At 42.0% G+C, this 14629-nt stretch overlaps 1 protein-coding gene across 2 annotated transcripts in view; it reads right to left on the bottom strand.

The window, feature by feature from the left end:
- The window catches only part of LAMA3 (laminin subunit alpha 3), a gene marked incomplete at both ends in the record, with an annotated part of 236526 nt that overhangs the window by 132763 nt on the left and 89134 nt on the right, over positions 1-14629 (bottom strand). For both annotated transcript variants that reach the window (XM_084252823.1, XM_084252824.1), the window contains 7 exons: positions 1001-1157; positions 4234-4333; positions 5032-5137; positions 5377-5429; positions 6115-6214; positions 7697-7743; positions 9910-10047. In XM_084252823.1, the coding sequence (XP_084108949.1) occupies positions 1001-1157; positions 4234-4333; positions 5032-5137; positions 5377-5429; positions 6115-6214; positions 7697-7743; positions 9910-10047 (701 nt within the window). The remainder of the gene's footprint in view (positions 1-1000; positions 1158-4233; positions 4334-5031; positions 5138-5376; positions 5430-6114; positions 6215-7696; positions 7744-9909; positions 10048-14629) is intronic.

Genomic DNA, 14629 nt, shown 5'->3' with positions numbered 1-14629 from the left:
CATGCGTATCCTATTATGACCCAATAGAGCCCACTACCTCTTTTCTGATTAATGAAATAAGATTGGTAACTAAAGAAAATGAATTTCTATCTCTGGAAAAAAGGGAAAAAGAGCGAAGTATCTTAAAATCCCAGGGACTGCTTGAGAAAGGCAGCCTTGATTAGGATCTCTGGCCTGACCAGAAACAGTTTTAGAATCAATAGGACTCCAAGGGAACTTCAACCTGTCCCAGTTCCTGACAGTAATAGCAAGTACTGGTTCTGGATCTGCTGGGGACAAATATTGGGTCACCTCTTCTATTCTAAATTTCTCCACTGAGAAACAGCTTTAAGAGACCAATCTCAAAGAGAAACTCTGATAACAAAACTACTCAATGACTATATAGAAGTTTCTAGTTATAAATACTGTCTAAGTTCTAATGGTAAATAAAGAATGTACAAGTTCCCTTATTCTTTCCAATACAAAACTGAGAGAAATGGATATATTAGAGAAGAGTGAAGGGAAGGAGAAATGTAAGAATGGAAAATTAAATAGCACTATGTAAAATTTCTTATTTATCTCAGTTTCTCTTCACATACTAAATCAGAGTTTAAAAAAAAGCCATCAAAAATTAGCAATGCAAGCATTACTGAAATTAGTCAACTCCTTATTATTTTCCACACGTGGCTTTAAAGAAAAAAAAATGTCTCTAATGTTAAAATATACCTTAGACTTATTTAGGGAACTTCCTTCTTCTTATAAAACTTCCAGGGATAAAAAAACACCATTTTTTTAATGCCTCAGTTTCTGATTTGGGGCCCAAATTAAAGTAACAATAAACTGTGAAATACATATATAAGGTTATTAGTTAACCCAGCCCCTACCCAAGTCTCAACCATACCCTAAAGAATCTTGGAATCAGTTTTGGGGGACAGTTCACCTTTAGGGAAACTCACTGGGAGTATTGTGGGTAAGGATACAGGCTACTCTGCCCTAAAACTTCCTCCTGCTGTCTACATACCTGCACCGAGGTCATCTGAGCATAGCCTCTCCAGCTGAACTCAGGAAACTCTAGGGGATCAAATCCAAACCGGAGTTCTCTGCCATTAGGTGGACTGCCATCTTCAATCTCATACTTCATATGATGCAAATCCGGGAAATAATAATTGTTTTCAGGTCTTTCATAAATAAAAGGCAAACATGAATATGGCAAGCTAGGTTCATTGATAATTCTAATATCCTTTAATCCTAATAGTTACTAAAAACTCCCACCAAGTTGAAAGAGTATATCCAACAAGGACAAATGAGCAAGTCCCTCACCCCCAGCTTTTTTTCTAAACTGTTGCTTCAGTCATGTAAACATTCACATAAAAACCCTTACCTACTCATTCCAAGCAGGAAAACTAGAAAGTCATTTAGAAAAACCCATAGTGGTAGAATCCTTTAATATGTTGTAAATGGCTGCCAACAATTTTGCAAAGTTAAATTAAATTATGTACTATAAATTTATTCATTCGCTCATTTATATACTTCTATTAATGAATCACGGATACGGTAATATCTATGTGCTAAGTAAAATAGATACAATAAAAGCAATAATTCATATGCTAAGTTTACAAGTTTGACACATTTTATATATAACATATCTAAGTCATTCAAATGACCTATATTCTAATTTTATGTTAATATATTGAGCATATAAATCATATCTATCCCATATATGTATCATATCTATATACTGATCACTAGAGTAGCTTTTGATGCCTTATTTTCTCTTAAACAATATGCATGCAAATGGATCCTTTCAAGAATCCAATAATGAAAGTCACAGAGAATGCTCAAAAATATTAAAAGGAGTATCTCTGGGCGGTGAAATGAAGATTTTATTTTTATATGCAATTGAAATTTTACAAGACACTATACATTTATTATCACAACAATTATTTAGAAAACAAAGTGAAAGTGAATGCTTTTTAAACTTTAAGAGAAATTAAACATGCTCAGATAATATCACAAACAAACATTTAGGGGGAATTTAGAACAAAATATTTACCAACCTGGAGAAAAGGTGCTACGGCATCTACATGCTGGTTTATCTATCCTTTTATTCCAGTTATCATTTACCACTAATCAAAGGACATGGTCTAAATTCTATAGACATATGTGTTAACTATAGACATATGTGTTAACTATAACTCAATATTTTTGCTTCAGAGTGGGAAATTTAGTTGAGTTCTTATTTAGTTGCATTATTTCAACCCCCAAATTAGCCAATCAGCTACATACACACTGGGAAGAGAAAAGTCTTATGCTAGCTGAGTAGGGAGAAAACTTACTTTATCAACATAAGGGGGTAAAGAGGTAAAATATGGGTGGAAAATATTTATGGACCTATTTACAAAGTTTCTCTGGTCCATCCTGAGCCTCTAACACCTGAAGGAAATAAATCTAGACACACACACACACACACACACACACACAGGTCCGTTTCCCCATGAGGTGGGTGGTGACTGCAGGTCAGAAAGTACTAAAGAAAGCAGAGCAGGGCGGCTCTGGCTTTTTGAAGGAAAGGTGAGAAGAACATACCAGACGTGGATAGTCTACCTTAGCTACATGAAAGATTTTTTAATCTGCTGATAATGCAGTCATAGAGATACTGGAGATTTCAAAGAAGTTGCATTTCAGAGTTTACAGCATATGATTAAAACTATATTAAAAATTAGTTTTTTCTTTCCTTCAGAGTGGAAAAATTATGGATGGATTATGGTTTCAAAAACATATGCAGTGGACATTGAACAACCCCAGGGGTAAGGGGCACAGACCCCTAGGTGGTCAAAAATCAGTGTATAGCTTTTGACTCCCCTCAAATTTAATAATTCGTAGTCTTTTGTTGACTGTAAGTCTTACCCATAACATAAACAATTGACTAAAATCTATTTTGGATGCTCTATGTATTAAAGGCTTTTCTTATAATAAAGTAACCTAGAGAAAAGAAAATGTTATTAAGAAAATCACAAGGTTTATCTTTTTTGATTGCTGATTAATATTCCATTGTGTATATATGCCACATCTTTTTGATCCAGTCATCTATTTTGGGGCATTTGGGTTGCTTCCAGGTTTTACCTATTGTGAATAGTGCTGCCATAAACATAGGGGTACAGGTGTTCTTTTGAAGATAAACTCATGCCATTTGCAGCAACGTGGATGGAACTAGAAGGAATTATACTCAGCAAAATAAGCCAGAAGGAAAAAGAAAAATATCACATGGGTTCACTTACAGCAGGGGAACCAAATAAGACATCAGTGTAAAAAATAATAACTGTACAAAACACAACAAAGCAAAAATGAACAATTATAAGTCAGAGACATACTGCAGGGGAGGAGGAGGGAGAGGGATCAGAGGGAGGGAGGGAGGAGCACAGAGGACTGAGGTGATGGTGCACGGGTGCACTGGTGAAGGAAACTCTATGGGGACTACACCTGAGGGTGGGGGGAAACATTGTTTAAAAATGAACAATGATGTAAAAAAAATAAATAGAAAAATTAAAAAATTTTAAAAAAGAAAATCACAAGTCAAAATACATTTATAGTACTACAGTAGGAACTTATCAGTGCAATGGGTTTACAATGTCTGTGTACAAGGCAATCCACATATAAGTGTACCCATGTGGTTCAAGGACCAACTGCATAGATTTTATGTAAATATGTTAGGACAAAGAGACACAGGCTGCAGCCTCCCATGGTCTCAGCCTCCATCCTCCCCCCTGCTCTGCAGCTCATTTTCATTATTTCTGTGTGAGGTGAGGCACTTCTATCCACTCCTGAACTTTTCTTACTCTCACCCTCCCTACCTGTAACACAGCTGGCCCTTCTACAGTCTCCCTCATGGATCCCCAGAGAGAAGCAGGAGCTGAATCTCCTTGGCCAGGAGCCGGCCCCTGTCCTGGGCTTCCCCAACCATGGGACCCCACCTCCTGCATCTACACACAAAGCTCTAGTTTCCCCACTTGGCTCTTTGTTCCTGTTGGAAGGTTCCAGTGAGGTGGCTTTGTGACCTGCAAGGTGGGCCAGGCTTTATGGGTAATTGACCTCTTGTTTTAGTTGTACTTACTGAGAAGTGTCCAGATGTCTGACCTTCACCTGCCCTCTCTACTTAGGACAGCTTCTCTCTTCACCAGCACTGTCAGCACAGACAGGACTAGTGAGACAGTCTTCCCCAACATCAGTTCAGGAAGAGGCCTCCCTGACACTCACCGCTGGCATGCCTTCCCTACGACGTGATCTCGACATTGGCACACCCCAGAGGAACCACTGCATATTGGGGTGACAGCTCCTCCGATATCACACTGACACCCTAAAATTCAGGAAACAATAGCAGTTACTCATCAAAGCCTCTCCACCCTGCTTTCCTTCTCTCTAAGAGAAGTGGGGAGCAGCCAGACCAGGGGTGCAGAACTGTGTCTTCTCCCTCCAGATACATCCTATATCTGGCAGGTGTTTGATATATATAGTGACCACCCAAAGTGAGAGAACATGCCTCCCTCCCCAAAGTCCAGGTGCTCATTGGAGATGCACTCATAGTTCAACATAAGAGGACCATAGCCCAGGAGCCAACCATGATGTAAAAAATAGTACTAACATAAACATGTGCTAAAGAGAGACTGTAAGACAAACACCTGGCGGGGCACCCACTTCATCCATTGCATGACTTAACATAGTATTATCTCTCAAAATCGGGCATGAGCTTTTTGGATAATACAAGATACATCTTAAAATTCTGCCTTTGTATTATTTATGGTGAGTTCCCTCTCCATCCTGATTCTATTTTTTATAATAAAAACTATAGTGTGCAGGTGTAAGAGAAGTGGAGGCAGCCCATTCTGTAATTACTAGTTTCAACTGAATGTTTGCCCACATTTCCTGCACAGAGTTCCCTGGACAAATGATTAGTCTCAGAAAGTCTGTGTGTAGATAATGGACCCCAAGAAAAGGCTGTTCTGTCATTATCCATCAGCCCTTGAGCTTTACACGGGATTCACTGTAAGAATTTACCTTGACACCCAAAGTAACTGCTCTTCTCCAAAGCAAAATATCCATCTTCACATGTGTCGCAGGAATCACCTCCAACGTGGGACTTACAATGACAGTCCCCATCCCGCTGTGGCACAATGGGCCAGATGATAAAACTTGGTAAGATTATAGAGATCCCTAGTTTCCCAGATTTAAAACAGGCTCATTGTAAAATATGAAGCAGTGCAGCCAGATCTGAAAATTTCCCATAAGATTCCCATGCATTGTACAATGACAGAGATACTAAGAGCCTCCCACAGAAACTCCATAAGCGATTGCTATCACATTCCCCCAGTACTGTAGGAAAAATCACCCCACATTCATTACCTGACCGCACTCTCCAATCCCACTCACTGTTCCCGCCATATGGCACTGGCATTCTGTGAAGAAAAGACAGTGTCCTTGGGCCAAGGGTTACACAAGGGACAGTTGTCCCAATAGGAACATGACAGCAACGTGTGCAGTCACTTTCTAGCACACTGCAGCAGAATTCCAGTTTGCACCACTAAAGCCTAAAATTGGATTGCTTCCTGGGGCCAGCAGAATAAAAGGATGGATTCCATCCCCCTACAAGGAGCAATGACTGCCTTACACCCATTCTAAGACAAAAACTGCAGCATTATGGGAGTTTTCAATGCATCTTGTATCGAGGTCATTACTGACAGGCTTATATGAAAATACACTCTATTTCAGGACATTCACTCCACTTAACCACCTTTAGTTTAGTGTTTTTAAATTTCTATCCTGACTTAAACAGAGGCAAAAAATGAAAACTAATGTCTCCCAGAAAGAGGAGATTATGAAAACAAGGCAGTAAAAACCATTTATCAAATAGCTGCCTTTGCAAACAACAAAATACATATGGAAACAGGACATAAATCCCTGGCGGAGATATTGAAAATGACAGAAGTTCTGCCAAAAGTGAGGGGGAAACATCAAAACATTTATACAGAAATTAAGACAAATTGAACTGATTAAACAAATAGCTCTTTTGTGGATTTAATCACTGAGGTAGACACACTCAAGAGGAAGTTACAATAGACGATTGTGTGCGAGAACCCTCACCTGAACAGCCATCGGGGTTTTCTTTGACCAGATTCCAGTATAATGGTTTGCAGACACTGCAAGTAGGACTTTCCACATGAAGCTTGCATTGGCAATGCCCCTTTGAAAGAAAATCAAACTAACATTTGACATCTTGGAAAGAAGACATTTACAAGCCTGTGTTCTGAACAAAGCTTGACACAGAACATATTTTGGTCATGAAAAGTTAAGTATATCCAGAGCCGGGATAAAAGTACTGGGCTGATTTCAACAGTCTGCTCATTGCTTTTGTTTTATTATTTATTTATTTTTTCTACACATAATGCATACTGGTGGTTGAAACAAGACTGGAAAATAAGGAAAAAGAAACATGTTGAAATCACTCTTATTTTTAACATTGTCATTATTTGTTAGTTCTGTTACATCATACACTGTACCTTTAAAAGGAAAAATGTCTGAAAATTTAACATGTTGAGAATCGATAAGGAATTATGTATCTGAAGATGTTTTCTGTAATACGCGGGAGTTGCTGCCTTGCTCAAACATGGCCACGCCTCCTTGGTCTTGTTTAAGACCATCTCCTTGGCCCCCCTAGGGCCTAGAGCTCCAGTCTCTGAAACTAAGATGAATAATTTCTAAAGCGCTGCAAAAACTAATCAGGATACCAAGCTACTGTGTCAGGAATAATATCAAATAAATTGCAATTACGTTGCACACAGTTTTATTTAATGTGCACTGGCCATTTTTGTTTCTTCATTTTGATTGGTATGGCAGGCTGATGTTCAGGGCTCCAGGGTGACAATACTGTAAACTACAGTAACACCAGAGTTAGGTATTTACCCAAAGAATATGAAAACTCTAATAAGAAAAGATTTGTGCACTGCCATGTTCACAAAAGCATTATCCACAATAGCCAAGTCTTGGAACCAACCTAAATGCCCAATGACAGATGACTGGATAAAGAAATTGTGGAGTATAGACTCAAAGGAATACTATTCATCTATTTAAGAAGATGAAATAGTGCCTTTTGGTGCAAAATGGATGGATATTGAAGTGATTATGCTAAGCAAAATTAAGTTACAAAGTGAAAGACGCTCACTGTGGAATATAAATAACCAAAGAAAACAAACTGGCAAAGCACAGATAAAATAATTCTTAGACTCTGCAAAGGACATGGTGAGTGGTTGCCAGAGGGGATGGGAGGGAGGGAAGAGGGGCCTGGGAAAGGAAGGGGGGTAAGACATCTGCACTGGAGCCTTAGTGGGGTGTGAGTGAATTATGTGCACATGTTGAGGTGTGAAGATGTACCCCCAAAATGTACAGTTATGTAAATGACTGGCAAATCAATAAAATTTGAGGGAGAAGGAGCGTTAAATTCTAGGACACTAGAATTATAAGTTAAAATAAACTTGTTATTTTGTTGTTGTTGGGGGGGTGGAATCACAGTACCACATACGCACTTTCAAAGAGAACAATGTCCTATTTAAGGAAGGTCCCAGATCTTATTTTAACTTACTTTCAATTTCCGGGCACTCCCGAATGTGTTACTCTTCCTTAAGTATCAGAATATAGAATTGCAATCCTTTGATCACCCTCTACTTACCAAACTGGAGTCGAGGGTACCCGCTGGGTCACAGGCGCTGCTGGAGCCTGTGTGTGATTCAGAAATGTTTTAAATGTCTGCAGTTTTAATTGGTTGTCTCTTTATTTTGCGTTTTAAAAGTTTTACTTTTATTTTTTTAACAGTGAATCTACATTTATGTTTATTGATAGATGGGTGCCAAAGACTTTGCATATAATTCATAAAAAAGCACACTGAATAACCTTGATGATCCTTAATCCCCAATACACCCCAATATACGAGAGCCACTGAATGACTATTCCTTGGATACTACTGAAAGTTCATGTCTAAAGGATGATGATGGAGACTGGAAAAGATTCTTAAATTTTGCATATCTTAAGGATTTTCCAGAAGAGGGCGATGTTGTACCAAGAGACATTTTTGTCCATAAAAAGTTGCAGAAATTGTAAGTACCTTTTTTTAGCTAACTAAAACTTAATTCTTTGATTATTATGACCCTTTGTCCCCCACTTATAGTATAAAGTTACTTTTAAAATTAGTTTTCTTTCCCACCTTATTCAATATAGTATTACAAATTCAATGTTATTTCTCTTCAATACACTGGGATCTTACCATTCTCAGTATTACTATTATTCAGCATTAGGAATAAAGAGGGCTTGGGAAGCCTGTTCTGAGCCTGATATTTCAAATTTACATGAACACATAAAATGGGCTGTTTCTTAGACTTTTTGCCTCTTCCTCACTTCTTTTTCATTTTTTTTGTTTTGTTTTGAAGTTTCACCTCATTCTTCTGTAATAGTCCACACAACCCCTCGGCGCTTTGTGATTTTCAGCCTACTCACACCCAGCCTTTGGCTCTTCCCCAGGCTGCCATCCAGCTGTGGAGAAATCATGGGGGCTGCCCAGACCCTCTGCTCCTGCTGTGTTCTTCTTTTTGACCCCGTGGAGGCCAGCAGACTCACCTGGGACAGCTTCCCACTCTAGGGGCCTTCTCCAAGCCCAGTAGACCCCTCTCAGTTACAATTTCCACCAGCAAGGGACTCCCTGGTGGCACAAGGGGTTAAGATGCAGCACTGTGGAGCTGTCCCAAGCCACTACAGCATGAGTTCGATGCCTGGTCAGGGAGCTACCCACATGGCGCAGCAGACCTCTCCTGACTTGCCCGCTGCTCCTCTCAGCAGTGTATTTCAGTCAATCTGCCTGTTCTGTTCCCCACTCTGTCTCTGGTGAATCCTTTCACTCCCCACACTTCTGGCCTGTACCCCAGTTCTTGTATGCATAAATAAATAAATCTTTAAAAAAAAAATTTCCACCAGCAAGAAAGCCTGGTCTCCTGAGGACTCAGGTGAGCAAAGCTCCAGGGACTCAAGTTGGAGCTTGGCCCATCTGCAGATGGCTCTGAACTCGAGGTTGAAAGCGCTATCAACAGCAGGATGGGGCCTGAGAAATCCACCTTCTCCTGGTGGAAAGTCCAGTACAGCCTTCCACAAACATCCCTTTCTCAGCAGGGAAAGGGTCCTTTGAATGCAACTGGCAGGAGCTACCCTACACCCGAGGCTGCAGGCTCTGGAAGGAGCAGAGGGATATTCCCAGGGCATCCCCTCTGTGCCCTCTGCCACAGAGCTCGGCATCTCTCGGGCTCTCCTGTAAACGGAGGGGTGAGCACCACAGCAGCCCCAGGCAGTACTCCCTCCTTGGCTCACTCTCAAACCCAACAGACTCTACTTCACCCTCCTCCTTCTTCCCTGCACACCCATGCTCATGTGTAAAGACACAAATCCCTGTGGCAGGCAAGAAAGGAGAGGAACCCCATAAAGGTCCTGCACTGCCAGCCAGCAAAGAGGACCTACTAGAACCCCCCACAAGGGGTCACAGGGCAGCCAACATGGGTGTCACAAGCCCGGACCAGAAAGCAGCCTTGGGGCCAGGGCAACAAATGCTCACTGTCGCTAAAAGGAGTTGCCTTTGCCACACTGCCACATCCCGAGGATTTACATGTGGATCGTAAAACAGTAATCATTTCTGGATTCATTTGAAGATGCACACGTGGTGTGTTTTCAATGGACTCGAAGTGGGGAGGAACCAGGCAAATTAGGAGCAAGTGTGGTAGAGGTGACTGTGCGGGGCGGGGGGTGGGGTGTGTGTGTCTATGGGTTTTCAGGCTTCTCTGGGAGGCTGGCTGCACACACGAGAGAGTACCCTCCTCCACCCCCATGTTTTGATACCTTCTCTACCTTGGCAGTGAGGGAAGTCGTAGGCCCCTGAATGACACCTGTCACACCGCTGTCCCGTAATCCCCGGGCGACACTCGCACTGTCCAGTCACTGGGCTGCAGGGCATCTGGTAGGAGCCAAGGGCTGAACACTGACAGGCTGGAAGAAAAGTCCTCAGTCAGGCACAAGGTGGTGTACAGGAGCATACTGGATAAGAGCACAAGCTGGGGCCAGGAAGACCTACTTGCTAACTCTAGTTTCATCTCTTACTAGATCTGAATCAGAAACAAGTTGCTTAATTGCTATAAGCTTCAATTTTCCCTTTCTTTTTTTTTTTAAGATTTATTTATTTATACAAGAGCTGGGGTACAGGCCAGATGTGCAGGAAGGTGAAAGGATTCACCAGAGACAGAGCGGGGAAAAGAACAGGCAGACAGATGAAATACACTGCTGAGGGGAGCAGCGGGTGAGGCAGGAGAGATCCACCGCACCATGTGGGATTCTTGCTGGCCGGCCGGGATTGAACCCGCACTGCAGAGGCTATGGACAGCTTCACAGTGCAGCACTCAACCACCTGCGCCACCAGTGAGGCCCCAATTTTCCCTTTCTTAAGTGGGAATAATAGTAGTGTCTACTTGATAAGGTTAAGGTAGAGATTAAGTCAGATAATACTTGAAAGAACTGGAGACAGCCTTTTCTCCTAGTGAACATTCAACATGTGCTGGTTTTTATTGCTGTTAACTTCACATTCAGCAAGAGTGGCTGGCTGAGAATGAAGGCTTCGGGATGCTTCTTACACATAACTGGTGCTCACCGAAGAAGAAGGAGGGACAGGTGATAGAGGGGATGTTACACATTGGAGCTGTCACTTTAGTCTATATCCCACTGGGGATTAAACGCAAACCATTCCAGACCAGATGAGCCTACAAGTGTCCCTCTTTTTTTCCTTGTCCCTCATTCTCCATAACTAATTTCTCAGGGTTCAGTGGGGATGAATAAACATGAAAAAACATACGGAGGCAGGAGTGAGAATAGATGAGGAAAGCGTGCTCTTTTGTTAGGGGGCAGGATGTCCTGAGCAAACTCCATACAGGCTTTGCGGACTCCACCCCCAACTCCATCAAGACACTGGGAACTACAAATCCCATGATCACCAAAGGGAAGTTGTGAGGACCTGAGGGCGGAATTAAGCAACTATGTTCTCTGTTTGAGTATTTAACTGGCCATCTGGCCCGGGGTCGCTCTCTTGGCCATGTGGCCTGCTCGGTTTTTCACCAGCTTGGTGGGTCATTGGGATTCCAGGTCAGCGGAACAGGTAGGACGCATTTACAAACTTATCTCCCTCTTTTTCTCCCTGATTATTCATTTCCCATTTTTCCTTCACTTGTAAATAAACCTTTTATCAACCTTTTGTGTGTGTCTGCAGTTTAGCATTAATAAGTCCCCTTTAAGTGTGCGGGTGAGGGCCCACAGTCAGGCAACCCATTTTATATTGGGGTTGCTCTGTAACAGTTTCCTTCTTCCCGCCTCATTAGGTAAATTAAACATACAGGGATGGAGAGGACAGATTCTGGCCATTTCCCTCTCTGTTCCCTACTGGGTCAGGTTCCTACTGACCCAGGTTCCTACTGACCCCATGTCTGTGAGGCTCATCTCCTATAGGACTGAGTTCCTCAGCTACCAGCTCCATGTGCAGGGCAAGCACCTGCTTCTGGAGAAGTGAGCAGAGGAGATGGGCCACTGAATTCCTGAGCTGGAGGGTTTCATGTGTTAAGAGCTGGAAGGGATTGGAGAGGTTATCTCCTGGAATTCCAATGTTATACAGCAAAGCGCAGAAGTTATGTGACTTTTCCCAGGTTACCTAATTAGTCTGTAGCAAAAGTCTTCAGTCTCTGGAGCAGACATATCTGAATTCAAGTACCAGTTCTGCCGCTTAATAGGTTGTGCAATCAAAGACACACTGATTAACCTCTTTTATCCTCAATTTCCTCTTCCATATACTCGAATTAAGTATAGGACCTATCTTTTAAGGTCATTAGAAAATCACCAGTGACAAAACTTGAAAAGCACTGAGCACATGTGTGGCATAGAGGAAGTTCTCTGTAAGTGTTCTCTCTTAGTAATGCTACTACTTTGAAGATCCAAGTCAGCCCCCCAATGCCTGGGAGGTCTTCTTTACATAATCTTGTGCTGCAGTGAAGGTAAACAATGGATTAGTTTGATTTCCAAATTTCTATTCAATATATATAGTAAGAACTATAAGACTTTGTTTGCAAGGTTGCCATGACTCCACACTTACTGAGATCTTGGGGAAGATAACATTCATGCAGCAAAGTGTCAGTTCTGATGATTTATTTGCAGGTGTCCTTAGGATCTGCAAACGCCCACATGCAAAAACCTTGGAGCACAGCACTCCTGCAGGGGCAAGACTACACCACTTTCATTCTCTGTGAGAGGACTCAGCCCAGACCCATGTGTGGGAGTCACTCAGGTGCTTTTTAGTGGAGACGATCAAGGTAGCATTTGCAGTTGTCACTGGAATCATAAACTCTCACTGATGGAAGGGAACTTAGCTAGGTTTCTCACTTAGAAATCACCACAGACCATGAAGTGTTCAGACAGGTACAGTTAAAGGAACAGCAGATCTAGAAAATTTACTAGCAATCCCTCCTCCCCCACCTATTTTATATTCACCCAGCCAGCTGATTTTGTTGGACTATTGTGTCCAACCTCATTGTAATTAGGTGTTGCTGTAGAGGAAAATATGAAAAATACATGCATCCCAACTCCAATAAGCTAAAAATCTAGAAGAAAGCCTAGAAAATCATTGACATCGTATGAAGCAGCCCTCTTCCCCCACCAAGAAAGTAAATGTAAGAAGGATAAAGAAATGTGCCTCAGGGCCTCCCCAGTGGCACAGCAGGTTGAGTGCAGCAGTATGAAGCTGTCCGCTGCCTCTGCAGCACGGGTTCGAACCCCAGTTCTTGGCCAGGGATATTCCCACATGGCAGGGCAGACCTCTCCTGTCTCACCCACTGCTCCCCTCAGCAGTGTTTTCAGTCATCTGCCTGTTCTGCTGCCCACTCTGTCTCTGGTGAATCCTCTTACCCTCCCGCGCCTCTTGCCTATACCCCAGTTCTTGTATAAAAATAAATAAATCTTTAAAAAAAAAAAAAGAAATGTGCCTCATACCACTCAGCCAGCTTGGCAGCTGGCAGAACAAGGACATGGGTCAGCTGCCATCTGCATCCTGTCCTTCCATGGCCTCTGGTTCTCCCAAGGTTGTCTGCAGAGAGCTAAAGAATTGTTTCCTGGCTCTGGGAAGGTTAATTTTATATGTCCACTTGGCTATGTTATAGGCTCAGACATTGATCAACACCAGTCTCGATATTACTGTTTTTGGAGATGGGACCAACATTTAAATCAATTTGAATAAAGGAGATTATGCTCCTTAATGCAGGTGGACCTCATCCTGTCAATTGAAGGCCTCTGGAGAAATCTTGGAGGTCCCCACAAAGAAGGAATTCTATCTCTAGAGAGTCTTTGGGCTCAAGCTGCTGGTTCAATTTTTCCTGAGTCTCCTGTCAGCCTGCAGATTTTGGACTTACTAATCTCCAGTTCTGTAAGCCAATTCCTTCAAATAAAGCTCAGTCTATCTCTTTTTCTCTCTACACAAGAGAAACACATCCTAATATTGTGCCTGGTGGCATAGGAGTTAAAGTCTCGGCGCTATCAAGCTATCACCAGCCGCTACGGCATGAGTTGGATCCCCAGCCAAGGAGCACAGCAGACCTCTCCTGACTCTCCCATTGCTCCCCTCAGCAGTGTATTTCAGTCAGTCTGCCTGTTCTGCTTCCCACTATGTCTCTGGTGAATCCTCACACCCCCCACATCTCTGGCCTGTACCCCAGCTCTTGTATGCATAAATAAATAAAAATAATCTTAAAAAAAATCAGAAAGATGCTCATTTGTTAGCGATTCCATTGAAGCATTTGATAGGGAAGGGGGAGAAGATGCAGTTGGCTACTCTGACACTTGTGCTTTGCTGAACAGAGCTCATCTTCACTGTCATAATCACACCTACTCCCAACACAAGCTACACGAGCGTGGATCCATGTGGGCAACTGACATAGAAGGCCCATCCTCCCCTGCTGCACCTCCCCCTGCAGTGACCTCGTTCACTGCTGTGCTGGTCCACGGCACTCCCCCTCCTGCCTGGTAGCTCTTCAGTGTTTTATGGAAAAAGAAAATTTTATAGATTTAAATGCATCAGTTGTGCCAGTAAATGGAGCACCAGAGTCCATGTCTACAGAGCACTCCTTTGAAAGTTTTATAAGTGAGAAATATCTGTAGCTATTAATAAGGAGTCTCAATACATTTTAATGGGGTGCTATGTGAATCTTGTATTTATAAGTGCAATGAAAATGTTGACAGAATATACATATATATAGATAGAGACAACTTGTCTAAAAGATTGTGTTCGGACTAAATATGTTTGTAAGTAATATATTTTGAAACCTGTTCCAAGAGCAGAGATGACATATCTTTTTACTGTTGCTTTTTAAAGTTAAGTTTCCTAATGTACAATAAATTTGCAAGGGAAGCTTTTTAAAGATAAGGGAAAGACAAGGAGACTCAGTGTCTTCATCTTAAAATAGATATGTAGGCATCCCCAACTCATGTTCTAAAGTTTCATAACATGGAACAGCTTTCCACAAAAACAATGTTATGTGCAAGAAAG

This window comes from Talpa europaea (genome assembly GCF_964194135.1).
Source record: "Talpa europaea genome assembly, chromosome: 13".
NCBI classification, from domain to species: domain Eukaryota; kingdom Metazoa; phylum Chordata; class Mammalia; order Eulipotyphla; family Talpidae; genus Talpa; species Talpa europaea.
This window is presented reverse-complemented; position numbering and strand designations above follow the sequence as displayed.